The 17590-nt window shown below is 39.8% G+C and overlaps 1 protein-coding gene across 2 annotated transcripts in view; it reads left to right on the top strand.

Moving 5' to 3' along the window:
• Window positions 1-17590, top strand: part of SCUBE1 (signal peptide, CUB domain and EGF like domain containing 1) — a 196158-nt gene that overhangs the window by 143708 nt on the left and 34860 nt on the right. For both annotated transcript variants that reach the window (XM_030959460.1, XM_030959461.1), the window contains one exon: window positions 3897-4019. In XM_030959460.1, coding sequence (XP_030815320.1) covers window positions 3897-4019 — 123 coding nt within the window. The remainder of the gene's footprint in view (window positions 1-3896; window positions 4020-17590) is intronic.

Raw genomic sequence — 17590 nt, forward strand, 5'->3', positions numbered from 1 at the left:
ACACACAGCTTTTGTGATGGTGTTGCTGAACTCCATCTCCAGATGCAGATATTTGCAATTGGGGTTTTTTTCCTTCAAATATTACAACTTTAAAGAAGGTGTTAGCTTCCTTGTTGCAAACCTTATCTTTGCTTTTGTTTGTATTTAATTGCTTGGATGAACCATTTTCAGAGCTAACAGGAGGCTTGAGTGATGAGTTGTTTGTTACACCATACCTTCACCTGATAGTTTTGACCATAATGTTCAGTACTTCTCTGGGTTCTCACAGGCCTGTATTTTCATATCTGCATGTGTCCCATTTTGGTATTTTGTAGCATATCATGAGCTTGGATGAGCAAGGTATTATTTAACAATATTGACTCACTGCATTGGGATAAATCCCTTGGGGTTTATTCCCAATGCACTGAAAGCCCTTCAGACCCCCCAGTCTGAAATAACTCTCACAGTATCATCAGGGCATTTTATGTACAACCCCACAGAGGAAATACAGTTCTTTACATCCTCCTGCATTTCTGAGGATAAAGGGGAGCAGAGCCTGTGGGAAGTTGGAGCTATTTTTCTGCAACCTGCATCTCAAGGAGCCACTTGAGAACTGTTTGAAGACAGCAGGTTTATGGCTGCTCCACAGACAGTTCCAATAATAGTATGGAAATATTTGACTAAATAATGTCAAAGCTGGTAGAGACACCACAATGGGTTTCCACTGTGTATTTTTGCCCAACATGAGAGGCAGACACACTTACCCTCTGTGAAGTTCAAAGAGGCACTTGACAAAGTTGGGTACCAATGAGTTTAAATATAAATGTGGCCTTACCTTCTCATGCAGTGGAATAATTTATTTTCACATGGCTCATAACACATATTATTTATGACCAAGGAAAGAAAAATAGTGGAGATACAGACTTTATGCAATTTCTCTGAACCAGTTAGACATGATACAGTTGGATACTGCTCTCTTCCAAGTGAAATGCAGCAATGTGCTGCTCTCCACAGAGTGAAATAATTTTTACATGCCTTGTCAGTCTCGCTATGGCCATGGAAAGAAATACAGTGAAAGCAGAGACATTGATACTGTTTATGTTATTTAGAATGTTTTTACAGCTAACAGTTTTGACCTCTATTCTGTTTTGATGGTCCCTGTTTCAAAAGGTCATGTCATGTTTTCCAGTTAGAAGAAATGAATAAATACTTTCTTTTCCTGTGGACTCTCACAGGTTTTACTGAGATCCTGGTTTAGAATTATTCCAAAGAATTGCTGGTGTAAAGCTAATATGCTGCACTGTTAATGGAATTACAGTTATTAACAGCCTAAAATCGGCACTCTGATGCCAGCAGGGTTTCATTTTTGCCCCTTATGATCATGAGAGACACAGAAAAGAGACTGGAATTTGGAATTTAACATGTGAAATCCAGGGGCCATCATTTAAAAACATCAATCGTTACTCCAGAATGGTGTTTGACAGTCTGCAAGTAATTTCTACTTCAAGCAGTCTCAGGCAGCAGAGTAGCCCAAAGGTCATGTTGTTCTTATCATGAGTAAAAGATACTTTCTTCATGATGGATGACTGTTTTGTGTGTTTATGATGCATAATATATTAGTAATTTTAATTCGCAATTCCATTTGTCCCACAGTTTTGTCAGGGCATGCTAAACTGTAGTTAGGTACGCCTGTGCTCTGCTAAAGGATGGGACTTTTTGTGGTAATCCATCCTAATGCCCACAGCACAGTCCCAGTTGCACATTAGGGAGCTGGGAGGAATCACTTTTACAAAAGGAAATGAAAATTCCTTTTGAATTGAAATGAAAATGAAAAATGAAAAGAAATTCTTGTCTTTTCACTGCCAGTCTTGACTTGTGCAGATGATCACAGCCAAACCAAAAGGGTTGCTACCTCCAGTCTCCTGGTGTTACAAAAGGTGACCCTCAGTGTGTTCTTCACCAGACCTATCAGGTTGGGAGCCCAGGGATATCTGTTGTTGGCCAGCCAAATGCCAGAACTGGAGCACCACAGACAACAAACAGACTCCTGATTTTGGGGCACTTTGAGAACTTTGTTACCCAAGACACAAAGATTTGAGCTGGTTTTGCATAAAGCACTCAGGGTGTTCCTCAGCTGCTGCCTGCAGTTTATCCTCATTCTTTAATTGGGTTGAATGCAAACGCCGCTCCTCTGCAGAACCAGACACAAAAGTAATAAGCAGCAGCATTACTTCAGAGGGTCTGAGAACAAATTTCCCATCTCCTTGCCTTAAGTGCAACTCATAAGAAAACATTTATAACAATATACATTGTTCTTGCTTATTTGAGCCCTGGACATATTTCTGTCAATGTGTGTGCAACAAAGTGCTCTTTAGAAATGATGGCTGAATTTCCCTCACAGCAGTTCAAATTTTTAGAGTTACCACCTCACTCCTCTTGCTGCTGTTTATATTTTACATGCAGAAATGTGGTAAGCACCATGCCTCATTCTCATGTTGGAATCATATGTTTCCAAAAATTAATGAATTATTTTCACTAAGAATCCTGCTGAATTCAAATAATTTTTAAAGCATGCCCTTCATTCACCATCATCTTGCTGGTTTTGATAAATTCCCATCTTCATATGTTAGACCTTTTGGTATCTAGATTTGCATTTTGCAAGATTTACTCTTTAAATGGCCAGCTGTTACCTCAAAGTTTCAAAGATCTTATAGCAAGAAGCTTTCCAAAAGGAAACATTGCTCTCCATTTAGTTCCTTGAAACATTTTGTTTTCAATTCCAGAAGCGGGAAGCCAAGGCTTAATGTCTTATTATTTCTTCACTGTATGCATTCATTAAAAGAGCTATTTTTTGGCACTGTTCTTCTCCTGAAAAATAATAAAAGTACTTTTATTTCCACCTTTTTCAAATAAACATAAATCCATGGTTTTATAATTGGGGGAGAATGGAAAAGATACCCTGTATTTCAAATGCTGTTTTGTGGCCTGTTATATACTTACTTCACAACCTTTTATGGATTGGAAAAGGGATTGGTCATTCCAGATCTTCATAACATTTGGGAGAACTTAAAAGGAGTGGGAAGTAGAATAATCAGTATAAAATTCAGAACAGAGGTCTTATCAAGTTCATCAGTCCACTTCATAATCACTATTTGAAGAGCCATTGAGCTGTCCTTCATACTGTGTGTGTTTTTATATATATATATATATATATATATATGTATATATATATATATATATATATATGGCTTTCAAATTAAGGCAATAGGTGCTCTGTCTTCAGAATAACTGAAGAAGCAACATTTCGCATGCACTCAGAGTTAGTTCCTTTTCTGCTACGCTAAGTGAGAAAAGTTTGATACATGAAAATGGGTGACACTCTGTGTCACTGAATAATGAGTGAAGTAACATGTAATGCTCGTTCTGAGAAAATGTATCTTTGCATTTGTTTGTGTAAGGATGATGGGAGTATTTCTTCAGAATTCAAGTGTCTTTTACTTCACATTTGTTATTTCTTCAATTTTTTGTGTGTTCTTATGTTTTGTTAGTTCCTGTACAAGGTAAAACTATTCACATCCTTCCCAGGTTGAAATCTGCTGTCAGGCAGAGCACTCCATCTACAGAGAAGCTCCCATGAATGTTCCTTAACACCAAAGTACCTCAGCTTGGGTCACCTGTTGGTTCCAGTTCTGAGAGAAACACCTTTATCTCCTGAACAGCTCAGCCCATAGCTCTCCTTGTAAGCCTTGTGAAATAGGTTTGGGAAGGGACACATCTGACCAGCCTGGCTCCTGACAGGGACAGCAGCCTCTTTGGGGATCTGCGTATTCCTATATTCCTGCCCTGAACGACTGAATTGCTGTCACAAATTAAATTTTTGCTATCATGAACTAAATCTTTGCTGTTCATTCTTGCAGATATTGATGAGTGTTTGGTAAACAATGGTGGCTGTGACCATTTCTGCCGAAACACGGTTGGCAGCTTTGAGTGCAGCTGCCAGAAAGGCTATAAACTGCTCACAGATGAAAGGACCTGCCAAGGTAATAGCCTATTAACCTTACTCTTCACATAATGAGAATGTTATTTCCAGTGGATTTTGTTGTTCTTGTTTTTATACTTAAGTCATTTGTACTGCAGGTTTTAATTGTACTGTCATAGGAAGTAAGGTTAGAAAACACCTGTGAGATTTCTGTTTTCTGAGGTGGGATTAGAAGAAATGTCTTGTTTCAATGTTTTTTAGTAGTAGGAATGCCAGCGTCCTGTTGAAGTGTAAAAATCCAAGTGGGGTAGTGGAATAGCCTCAGGCAGAGAGTCTTATGTTCAAATCCTCTCATTTGCTATGCTCTGAATGGGACAGAGGCTTATCTTATTTAGACCAAAATCATTCAGAGTAACCGACTATAATACAGCATTTGCAAGATTTGAACTAAAAAAAAGAGTTGAATTTGTGAGCTCACCTTTGCCTGAGAGAAACTATTTATGAAGGGATAATGGTGGCATTTTGGTGGGATAATGAAGGGATAATGGTGGGAATTCAAATGAAGCATATTTTATATCATTTGCTGTGCATGTCATGATTTGTTACCTAAATCATCTGATGTTATGTGTTTTGTGACTAATTAGATACATAACCATTTCCAAGTACTGACCATGTATCTTCGGAAAAATGTCATTTAAACTCTGTAGCTTTACTTTTTAAAAAACTCATAGGAAAGGCTAGAATGATGAGCATGCATCAGTAGAGAAAGAAAGGGAAGGATGATGTATTCCATTAAATTTTTGTGCAGAAAATGCCATTTTATTAATACATGATTATTTGCATGGGTTTTGAATAAGTAAAAGTTATGAAGTCCAAAACAGCATTAGTATTTTAGATCTTTTTTGTTTATCCACAAAGGAGAAACCACTATCTGAATATATATGTGCCATTCAGAATTTTTCCATTGCTTCTTTTTGGTACTTCCATCCATCATTTGAGAAGCCACCTCCCCCCTGACTGTGTGATTAGGCACAAAGAAGTTAGTGAAAGGTTGGTTTTAAGCTGGACAGGATGGGAAGACCTGAGATTAGTACAGCTCATGCCACATAATTCAGCAGAAATAACACTGTAGGATTGTGTCTGACATGGGGAGGTTGCCAGGTTTTGATTTACCTGCTAAAAACAGGGACAGAGTATTAAAAAGAAACATTCCCTTCATGATGTATTTAGAGATGGTTGGAAAGACCTTGTTCATGAGTTTCTTGTGTGATGACATACTTTCACTGTGGTATCAGTCAGAGGTTTCCCCATTGAACTAATTGTTATGACACCAGGGAAAAACTCAAGAAAAGTTAGGCAAGAGCTGGTGCAGAATTTATTTGTTCATTATGCCGAGGATTAATAGTAGGCTATAAAAGCTCCCTGTAAATAATCAGGTTTCTGTGATGATAGTGAGAATCTAGAAGCAGCTCTGTAAATGCTATTCAAGTGAGTTTTGTTTCTTCACGTGCCAGAGCTCCAAAATGAGAGAGCCATCAGTAACAATACACACCATGAAAGGACTAAAGCAGGAGCTGATCTTCTCCCCCTCATGTGATCAGACATGGAAGTATAACCATAGTCTGGGGGCATCCTGCTTTTCCCATTTTCGGTGAGGAAGGGCAGGCAATCCATCTTCCCTCTACATGATACACTGATTGATAAACTGTAGCTTATCTGTTGCTGTAAAAGCTAGATTAGTGCAAGTCCAGAGAGTTTTTGGGCTGGACAAGTTCCTCCATGCCAGAAACTCTGGTTCTTCATAACATGAAATCTGGAGAACAAAGTCATTTCCTGTTTAAAGTCTGAGGTATTTGGGCCCCAGCGAACGTGGTGTGATGCCTGCTTTGTGGAGACATCACTGTGATAATTTAGTTCCTGTCTGGTGCTGAAGGTGATAATTGGTGACTCATGCAGTTAATATTAGCCTGCTTATAAAGAGAGGAGGAAAGTGAATGCAGAGCAAGAAATTGCTGATATATGAATCACCTGTACTTTGCTTCTTCCCCTGCAAAGAATATAGTCAGGGGAAGTAGTTATAGTTCTTAATGTCAGCTCCATCAGGAAAATGTGGTTTGTGGTGAGTGACTCTTCTGGGATATAAATCATCCACATTTTGGTTTTTTGTAACAGCTGGTCAACACTGACTGTAAAACATTAATGAGAGATTCAGGGAAATTTATTTTAGGCATATTAGCCTTTCCAAAGAGTGAAGCAGAACAGTCTAATTTCTGTTTATAAAGGATGCTGTTGTTCATGTTACATCTGTTGTTTTGATTCATAATAGAGTTTCCATGATTTATGATCTTTCTGTCAACATTGCCCTTCTCTTCTGGTTTTCATCTTTTAAATAAAGATTTCTTTCAGTTACTAATCAACATGTTTACAAAACACTCATTTAGGGCCTTAGGAGTCTGCCTTGTTTGGGACTGGGTCTTGTTTAGTTCGGGTGGCCTCCCCAGTGTACAGAGCATTCATCTCCAAACATGTGCATCATTAATATCAGCACAAGGCAATTCTACACATTTCAATATTAAATGTTCCTTTCTATTCCCAGTGAAATTCTGAAGTTGTCCCACCTCACCTAATTTCCTTCATGTCCTTTCATTGTAGACCTCAGAGCTGACTTAGAGATTACGGGGAAATTGTATCCATCACAGACTTTATTCTGGTTGTTTGCAGAGCTCCCACCCCAGTCATACCAAGTGCCTTCCCCACATTCATGCTCTCCATGAAGATGAAAGTATTTCTCTTTCAGTTTTTAGGCAGGAAGGGTGAAGCCATATATAGCAGCTTGCCTAAGATCACGCATATAAATGCGTGGACTGCCCAGAGAACAAATCTCCAATTTTGGTAAATCTGCCCCTGCTTAATTGCTCATAACAAGGTATTCTTTTTCTCTTGTCCTTGTGCTCATATCCTGATACAAAAATTCCTTGATTTTTTCAGGAACTCTGAAGCTTGGTGCTCTCTTGGTGCCACCCTGCATGTTGAGTGCCTGTGTAAGCAGCCCTTGCCTTAGGAAAGGGCCTTAAAATGTTCTGAACTTGTCTGTTTACAGCTAAACCATTTTTAGCCCTGGCTGCCAAGAAAACCATTGTCAATCACAGATTACTTCTGCTAGGGAGTGGTTCTCACGCTGTGGCTCCTTGTTAGACAGGGAGAATGTGGGGGGTTCCCTTCCTTTACCCTCCCCTGCATTCCAGCCATTAAAAGGAAACCTCTTTGTAACTCAGAAAGTGAAGAATCCATACTGCCCTGCCAGTAATATTGTGCAGACTGATACTGTTTTCCCAGCGTCTTTTTTTTTTTTCTCAGACTAAAAAATAGATGTTTCCCCCCTTTGACAGAGAAATCACTGTATGACAATACCAAACCCATCTATTGTGTATTACTTTAATTGATCCCTTAAGTCTAAGGTATTGTAAATACTTTGGTGCAGGAAGAAACAGTTGAATCTATTTGTATAAACCTAGCAAAAAGAGGTCTGCATCTCCTTTGAACATGCAGTAAAAATAACATAGCTATATTTATAGCAAGGAGAGTTTGTGTTTGTAACCTTTATGGTAATAGAAGGACAACAACTCAGATCAGTTCTAGAATGACATCAGCAACAAGCAAGCAGGCAAGACTTGCTGTAATGAAATAATGCTGCAATGAATGTGTGTAAGCTCAGACATAATTACCTTAATCCTCAGCCAGGATGAGTTTTAGAGCCAGTTAACTTAATTGCTTATTCAGTTTCTGTTTGTTGTGCAGTGATCTTGAAAAAAAATCAACAATAAGCAGTCTCTCTACTCTGCTCAAGTTCAAGCTTCATTAAGCACCCAGAAAAATGTGTGAAATTCTATCGTCATTAATTTTCTCTTCCTGCTCTAGGCATTGCTTTTTGCAAAGCAAGACAGGGAAAGACAGCACACACATTTATTGCAAATCTCTCCAGGGAGTGGTAGAGATAGAAAGAAAAAAGGGGGGGAGGGGGGGGTGGGGGGTGGAGAAGTGCTTTTAGTAGGAACACTCAGTGATCAATGTGTAATATTTTGGGCTGCTAAATCCACACTCACCCTCTACCCCTCACCACCCCAGTTCAAAATAGAGACAAATCCTCCTACACCAAGGAATTTAAACTTTTGCAGGGGGCAAAAGCTCAAGGCATTTGCTTCATTCTGGTCCCGTTACAGTCTCCAGAATAGGCTTTAAGTAGGGTTTGGTGATATCACAGACAAAATAAAGTCTGCTCAAGTTGCCTTCTCACCAACCATTTGAATTGATAGAGCCACTGTATGAAAGATGACTCTCCACCAGGGAACAGTACCTCCAAGGCACGTGGAATACCTGCATGGGCCACCTGGCTTTTTTGGGTCTTCTTTACAGCCATGGATGACAGCATTTTTTATTTGCTTTGAAGTATTGTCTATTTGACTGTTGGTTATTCTTTACTACCTTCCTAGCAGATTTTAAACAAATGTAATTGACCCTTTTGTAGCCAGGCACTGGAACACGGGGTCTCACAGTCTGCTATTGATATTGCTGGTGTCTGTCCAAAGGAGATTCAGTGATGCATATTTCTACAATAGGAAATCCCCATCAGAATTTGCCCCATTTCTTCATGAATAACCTAATTTTCCCTCTAGTAATTTTCTCTGGGCACTTTTTGCTATATTTAGATAGCTACAAAGCTCTCCAGTGGACGTCCAAGTACAGCAGATTTGAGGTGGTTTTCCCTCTCACTACAAGGGAGTTTTCCCTGTCATGAGCATTAAAACCATCATATTTGATATTTGTCCTTTTCTTTCATTGGAAACAAATGTGCTTCTTATGCCCCACTGTTCCGCCCTTCCTCTCTCCTCAGTCTCACTTCTAGACAAGTGTTCCTCAAGACTTGATGCTCATGGAGTGGAGCAACTGGGAGTAATGGCCTAGAGCAGTGTGGAGATATTGAAGCAACTTCCTTAGTAACTCTGGCACCATTTTGCAGTTCTGTCCTGCAATATACCTCAAATCTTGTCCAGCTCTGGATTTTTTTGTTTCCTGTTTTTTTTTTTTTTTTTTTTTTTTTTTTTTTTTTGTTTTTTTTTGTTTGTTTGGTTTTTGTTTTATATCTCTACATATCTGTCAGTAGAGGGATGGTTTACATAGGGCTTCCAATGCCTACTGTCAGGAGAAGCCTTCTTTCATCCCAGAATGAAAGAAAGAAAAATAGCACCTTGAAAAACAGTAGTTGTCTGTGATCCAAGGGTCCTGCAGGCCTGGCCTTGAAACATAGCCCTATTAACTGGGTAGGTAATCACTTCTCATAATGTCCATCTTCTAACTGTACGAAATATGCACTATTTGCCTTCCCAGGGTAAGATTTGGATCTCCCAGCACGGTATCTCAGTTTTGAAAATGAGTATGAAATGAGGGATTAATCATACAGGGAAGGACAGATAGAAGGTGTTTGTGGGAATTATTTTTGGCCTAGAGAAGCCCCTAAAAATTAGCTACAAAGATTTCGTTATACTCTTCTGTATGGAACCATTGATGATAAATGTGGATATACAGGACCAGTTTAATCCCAAATAAATCAGGGCATCCACACCAGCAGCACTGAATCTCCAGCCATCTTTGAGACGGAGTAACCAAATTAGAAAATAAAAAATAGCCGAGGAGGTTTGCGCCCTTGGGTTACATGACAGTGACCTGTCACTCACATTTGGTCATATAACTCAACAAAGCAACGGGCCTTGTCCCAGTCACATGACCTGATGAAGGTCCCAGGATTACAATGCAACCCTTGCATTGATTTATATAGGACACAATCACTCACCTAAGATAACAAAACACATCAGAGCATAGAAGTCAGGGCTGGAGCATCTGGTCCCTCAGATTCAGTTTATCAACATGGTTCGGCTTTCCAGTGAAAAGGAGTGGTAAGTTTCATTGTTGGTCTACCCCCTCTCTTTCCTTTTCTTCCCCCGTTAAATACACAGAAAAGCAAATGCACTCATATACTCATCCTCATCAGACAGACGTGCCCTACCATATAAAATACATTGGCTTGTTGCAGGCTGATTTTCATCCAGTCCAGCTGATTGTGGCCCAAGTGTGTTTTAATTGTGGGAACTCTTCATGCACAGACAACAGTGCTGCTTCAGCTGCCAGGGCAGTGTAGCTTGAGAACCAGGCACTGATGCTCTGGAGGAGATACTGGGAGCTGCTTGTGGAAATCAGACTAGCTCAGAGAAAGAAAACTCAGGATGATTTCCCTGTCACTGATGATGTTCACTCCCTATGCAGATTTTCTCTCTGGCATTCTGCACCACTGAGCCTTACAAAAATATCTCGCTTATGACAAGCACCATATTGCTTCTCGCATCAAGATTAAAAAATACTCCACTGGGTAAGCAACATGTTACACTGTCAATGAAAGGAATACTTCTCAAATCCTTTCTGTTACACTGGGTGTCAGTGAGACTGTGAATATTGGTACAGTCTGCCTCTGTGAGAAAAAAGGGTTTCAAGATCATACCCAGAAACAATAAATGCCCCAGGTATGAAGTAAAAATAGCTCTAGCCAGTACAAGTTTGTTTGCCAAGTGATAGTATCTGCAGTGTTGGTTGTAGCAATTAAGTCTGCTGAAACATGAAAACAAACACAACCCTCCACCACCTCCAGTTCTCCCCTCTGCAGCAGTGTTTTCATAAGTTAAAGGGGAATGTTCTTTGGTTGCTGCTTCTTGGAAGGCATATTAAATCTCACAATCTAGGCTTTAAATCACTTTCTAATAGAATGAGACCTAATGTGGAGAGGGCAGATGGGAGAGATTATTTCACTTCTATTTTCCCATGAAGCTTCTGACATAGGCTACTGTTGTAAGTTAGAAAGTAGATTAGTTTGACCTCAGGTCTCATTCAGTATGGTAGCTCTTATACTGTTAAACTCTATAAAGTACACTGCTCTCAAATTGCTTTTTACAGCTCTGTCTGGCCCCCTCCTCTTGATGATGTGTGTGGGAAGCCAAGCAAAACGTTCCATTAGTGTTTAGAAAGAGAATTTGAGATATATTTTTCAGTTGATGTTGTAGGATTTATGACTTGTATAGTGCAGAAATTACTTTACTGGGCTGGAATCATGTTATGTATTAATGAATTACCAGGATATGAGTCAGCCTTGGAATAGTTTGAGCAGGAAGGTAGCATTCTTCCACAAACAATAATCTATTGATAAATCATGCTGAAAGCTGTAATTCAATAGGAATTGTTTTTAAAGAGAATCAGAGAAAGACTATATGTGTATATCTATTCTCTACTCTGGCACATTAATGCCATATTACTGAGCTCAAGCCTTCAGTTACACTGATTATGGTCAGATAGCCTTTACCCTGAGTGCTAAACAGAATTGCAATAAAATGACAGCCTATCCCAAATATTAAAGAGTTTTTCTGTGCTTGCATCCACACTCCTGGGCCTTTCAAAAGTGCCCTGCTTGGATTATTTTCTTCTAATGACAGTAAAAGCCTAACCTGTTGTAACAAAGGAATGTGATTTTTCTTACATTAGCCATGTTATGAACCACTACTCTTTCTTTTGGTAGCTTGGAGATGAGGCCTTAGTTAGGACAGGTGAAACAAAACCAAAAATCTAAGCCCAAATATTGAGTCAGTGGAATGGAGGGGTGTCTCCTGGGGTTTTGCTGGGCAGAGGAATTTTGAGGCATGTTTGCAAATCATGGTGTTGGTGTTTTCAGAGGGATACCTGCTAGGATTCTGCAGAGGCCAGCCTTTCTGTGCAGGGTTTTTAAGCAAGCCTTTGAGGCAGAGCCAGAGAACAGCAATTCTTGTGTATATTCAGTGGTCCCTTGACTTCAGCAAGGGATTGAAGCAAGCTGGGAATGCACAGGTCCACGGGAAGTGAAGGGAAGTGCTGCATTTGAGTTCTCAGCTGAAAACTGAAACTGTGTTGTTGTACTTGCTCTTTCAGCACCATCAAATAACACCAGCTATGCTTTCACCCAGACTAGTCCCTTGTTCCTTCAAGAAGTCTCACTAGCAGCTCCTACTAAAGGGTGATAGAGACAACATCTTAGCAACCTGAACAGTTTTCTCTTTTCAAAAATATAGTTAAAAATCAAATATATTGCAGGATAGAGGGAATATTCCTTCCTTGATACAGAAAAGATAAAACCTTTATTATGTTCTCCTCAGGCTGTTAAGCTGCTCTTACAGAGTTGCTGTGTAAATAGTGGCTTGAGCAGAGTGCAGACTAGTAAACATATTTGTGTTTGTAGGAAAACAAATAAACCTGCCTGAAGTTTCTTTTAATGCACTTCTCTTGATATATGGCTTCTCCTACCCCAAGCTCTTGACGTAGTAGCACAGTTGATTCCTATAATAGCAGTAGATAACTCAGCTTGCCTTTGCCTTGGGAAATGATTAATACTGGAAAATTATACAATTGCTTATAAAATCCTGGCAACCTCTTGATAAAAGTACTTATTTTCTTAAAAAAACACTGTAACAGTATTGACTTCAATTGCATTTTAGATTGTCCTACCAAAACAATGGTAAGAGGATAAATGTAATAGGAACCAAAGCGAATTGCCTCCTGCTGGGTTCCTGAGATTAACAGAGGAACCTGAGCACAACAAAGCCCTTAAGTAATGGAGAGGGGTGAGGAGGAGCTGGGACTGGTAAACATAGGCCCAAGAGCAAGGGTAATGTCTGGGTCTAAGCATTGGCACAGTTTTAGTTTTCAGTTTCAAGATGTCCTTCACACAGAAAATTAGGCTTTTGCCTTTCTTGTCACAATCTCTCTTTCACTTCATGTCACAGCAGACTCAGCCCTCAAAGCCTGGAGGATCTTGTGTAGCTGGGAAGTGGTTGTGTCCAACTGTCCCATAGAGGAATACAGATGGGCTCGAGAGGATCTGTATTTTCATACCATAAATACTTTTGTTTCAAAATTGTATGTCAGAGACAATCTGTACCTAATGTGAGGAAGCTATAAAACAAATAAATTCAGCACCAGAGATGTGTGGAGGATGGTGGTCCCCATTTCTGCCAAGAAATGCATTTGTTAGCACAAGTGCACCTTTTACAGAGCACTGAGGATGTGCTTGCACAGATTGGTCCCTGAAATGTTCATACATTGAAAAGAGTTGTCATCCAAGGTGCCCACACTGCTACAACTTCATTGGTGCTAACTTACATAACACCTTTGGCATTATCAAAAATGCCAGTGGCTGTTGCTGCACTTGGCATTCTCTGGATTAAGCATTCTGGGGGTTCAGTTTTGAATCAGACTCATTTATCACAGCTTTCTTAACCTTTCTCTGATTTGCCATTGCTGAAGTTGAAAATGTATTTGGACTTTCTTTGGCCTTCCACCAAGCACTTCCATCCCTTCCTGATGCAATCATGGGAAGATTTTGTAGATCCTGTGATCTGACAAAATGCTTAGCTTAACTCATTTCCTATTGATTTTTAAAGTAATAGGTTATAAAAATGAATTATACCATTAAGTGTACTTAGGCATTTTTTATACTATTAGCTTTGGATGTTAGAAGATAATGGTGCTTTACTCAGATTCAGATCCCTATAGTGCATTTTTATATGTTTTAAAAATCATTTGGAAATCCTTTCGAAATTGTTATTCACAAAGAGAGCAGTACGGAGAAAAGGCAGGATGAGAGAACTGCCATGAGCTTATGGTGAAGTTAAGTGTGACGTGCTTAACAGAGAAAACCAATACCACTTTGAAATCTTCCTGTCCAAATGCCTTTTTAGAACACCTCCCTAGGCTCACTTTGTCCCTGTGACCTTGGGCAGATTTACTAATTTTATACCATTGTGTCTAGTTATTAGTAGTTTTTTTTCCATGTTCCATAAGAGACCAGGCAAACTTTCTTACCTGCAAAAAAAAAAAATCCCTTTCTTTTTTTAACTTCTCTATTTGAAAGTATCTGCAGAGCTGTCTCTGGTGACCAGCATTGGTTTTCTCATTCTTCTCTCTGCTAGGACAGCTGACTGAATTCAGAATTGAGCTCAGATGAAGAATCGGAGGAAGAGGGAAACTTGGCTTGGCACTTGAGGCCAGCCACCTTTCCCTCCTCAGCAGTCACATGGTGAAAAGTTGACACTTCAGTTCCCCAACTCTGCTTGCAGAACTAAGATTTAGCAAGTAGTTTTGCTCAACCATGTTTAAAATATTAGGAACAAATAATTATCTGCCAAAATTGAATTTATCAGGTAATCTTCTACTGTTATTCTGGTTTTAAGTTTGGTGCTGCCCCCAAAAATATCAGCTGGTGAGGTCTTCCAAGCTGCTGCAGGGAAACATGTCAGAATTTTTTTTTTTTTGTTCAACAGCAGAGAAATAATAATATAATAATAATGGTGGTGATGATGATGATGTATTTCATTATAGAAAAAGCCTTGGTCTAAATCCCATCACCTACAGTCAAAGAAACCCCCAAAGACCCCAGAGTTGGCTGCCAACTTTTGCCTGGCTGAAATTGCCAGATTCTGCAGTTTCCATCCAAAAGCATAAACCTTCCCACCCCTTGGGCAAAGCTCTTGGTGATGCAAAAGCAAGCAAATCTATGGCTGATGCATGAGGCAGAACAAAGCCGTAGTGCCTGGAGCAGACTTGGCTCTGCAGGGCTGACGGGAAGAGGAATGAGTGGTGGTCGCTGGGCTTGGCACACGCGTTAAGGGAACATACACGAGCGTTGAGGGAACGGGCATTTACTGCAGTGAGATGTTGTTCCACAGCCCCACTTCTGCAGACTCAGAGGAAGTCCTGAGGGAAGCTTATGGAAGAGAAAGATCTTGTGGATTCTGTGTGGAAGAAAAACTAAATATGGAATTTTTGAAAGAAACTGAAAAAGGAAGGGAAAAATTAATTTGTTTCTATGTGAGATCACATAAAGCTCTCTTGGAAGAATTCCTGAAGAAAAGATTGTGTTTACTGAGGAGAGGGAGCAAAGAATCTAGGCCTACGATTTTATTGCCAAGTCTTGTTTAACCTGCTTTCCTTTTGTTTTCAAACTCCAGAGATAGCACGGTGGTTCACAGAAAGTGCAACTGGTCTCTTTTGATAAGGTCTGATAGCAGAGATAAAGGAAATAAGCTGCCATTTGCCTTTAAAGACCTTACCAAATGTACTGTCTTGCTCTTCCTAAAAGCAGTTCCCTTTGCTTTAACGTCTAGGTAAATAGTGGGAAACCAGTTGCTGTGATGTTAATGAGGGTGATGAGTTTGCTGGGTGAAGAGTGGTCCCCTTGGTGCTTAGCATCAAAGAAGGACCTGCCTGCTGCAGTTCCTCTAACACCGAAGGGGCCAATGAAAGATTGCTGTCTTTTGAACTGAGGTGAATTCACAGGAATTAGTAGAGGCAGCCAGCCAGCCCAAGGGAGCTGCTTAGTTGGAATCATTCCTACTTTCTTGTGTGTAACCTCAGGCCCAAGAAAATAATACAAGAAATCTAAAAGGAGGTACCTGCTTATTCCTGAAAGGATCAGGTATGCATTGCACTTTCTAAGATAAATTCAGCCTCTAAGTGTATTCAGCCTTTACAAAATTTAGCAGTTAAAAAGGATCACACCTATTTAAACTCTGAAAGTTAAATTGATGAAAAAGATTAAGAGATCTGTTCAGGAAAACACCTAGACAATCCCTTCTGGGACAGGCATGCTTTTGGAGTTTACCAAGCAAAATGCTGGAGGCTGCTTAAGTACAGGAGGTTGGACTAAATGAGTATGAGTATTTAATGTTGGCATTAAATGTCCTCATTCTATCAAAATAAACATCCAGTTTCTGGATTATGTCTTGGAAGACATTATTCAATTTCAGACATGTAGCAGAAGTGTGAGAACACACAGTAACAGGAGAAGTTACTGATGCCCAGATATTCCTTAAAGGAAAATGAGAGTATCTAAAATGACCAGACCAAAATGATAAACAGCAGAGGCAGCTGTGGCTCCCTAAACTGCACTTGCACCAGAGCTGTATGGAGTGTTCACACTGCATTTGGTACTGTATGAAGACACAGAAAGACGTGGCCTGTCCTAGGAGTGACAGCCCCAGGAGCAGAGATAAGGGGTTATTGAGCTTACTGTAAGTACAGATAAGCTGAGAGGTAGATGAAAACAAGCTGTTTCCAGGATCTTAATATGCTGAATAAAAACATACAGATAGGATCCTGAGGCTGTGAGGTAGAATGAGGCAGATGATAACATTTGTCCCTAGTACAGACTGTGTCCCTATCCCTGAAGCTGAGTAGCAGTCACTTTGTTGTGTACTGCTAAATCCTCTAAATACCTCCTCAGTGGGATGCTTCCATAATAAGTCACAGGTTTCTAATTATTTATTGCCTCTGTCTCAAACATACACTGAAGGGTTCTTTTGCTGTTTATATACATTTATTTGTTTTATTACTTCTTTGCATTCTAACAAATCATCTCTAATAAAAAGCACATTTCCTTGCGAACAGAATCAATTTCCTTCAGAAGTCTTTCAGCCCCTGATTAGTGGGTTACATTTGGTCTTCACTAATCACATACTTAACTGTGAGCAATAAAGTTCTTAAATAAATAAATGCTTTAGTCCAAGTCAACACTAGTCATAATGGACAGTTTCCCACTCCAATTTCTGAACTACAAGATGAGACTGTGCTACCTGGGCACTTAGCACTTCCCATTAAAAGTACAGCAATTAATGCCAGATCTGTTTTTTCTGCAGGTCATTAGGTATGTTATTAACAATTAAGTCTCAGTAGCAGGATGATTGCTGCTCGGTAATGCAGTGGGAAGTCTAAATGGGTGTGGGTTTTCAATTACTTTTAAAGGCCTGGGGTTATGGCCATTTTTTCCCCCTTGGTGTTAGCCTGCTCCAGAAGCACTCAGTGGGAAGGTAATGAAGTAGAAGATTTGTACATTACTACATCTTTCCCTGCTTCCTTTTCATTGGTTTTATTTTTGTAGGCTTTGAAACTTAAGAAGAAGTTAGCTGTAAGCCATTCCTTCTGGTCAGGGTTGGCCCTGTATTAAAGAGCTACATGCTCACATGGAGGATGCATTTTACTAACTGTGAACAGGGCTAAGTCACTGTAGATCAAAAAACCTGAGATGTGGTGCAAACCCCATCACGTGGCTGCTGCAGCAAAACAATGCCTTCCCAGCATTGAATTTAAACCAGCATTTGTTGGGGAACATAGCTTGAATCATGACTCCCAGTGGTCCAGCAACCACTCAGATTAAGATATGTGGTTTCCCTAATGTCTGTCAAATATTGTTGGAAACCGGGCTGGCTCGGCCGTGAGGTGAACAACATTACATGGGTGGTATCAGCTCCCCACAGAAAGTGGAGGTGGGGGCAGGAGAAGACAGAATATAACTTTCAGCCAAAATACATACAAAAAAAGCATTAGTGTTTATTTTAAAAACATCATGTAACACTTCTTTAGAGTTTCTATGTATGTGTGCTTAATGAATGAGAACAAGGAAAGGCTCTGTTTCTCAGAGGAGCCGATAACTTGGAAGCTGAGAAAGGTGAATACAAAACATTCTGACTAAACTTGAGTTTGGCTTGTGTGTATGGCCTGGGGTGCTCC

Source organism: Camarhynchus parvulus, chromosome 1A, assembly GCF_901933205.1.
Source record: "Camarhynchus parvulus chromosome 1A, STF_HiC, whole genome shotgun sequence".
Taxonomy (NCBI): domain Eukaryota; kingdom Metazoa; phylum Chordata; class Aves; order Passeriformes; family Thraupidae; genus Camarhynchus; species Camarhynchus parvulus.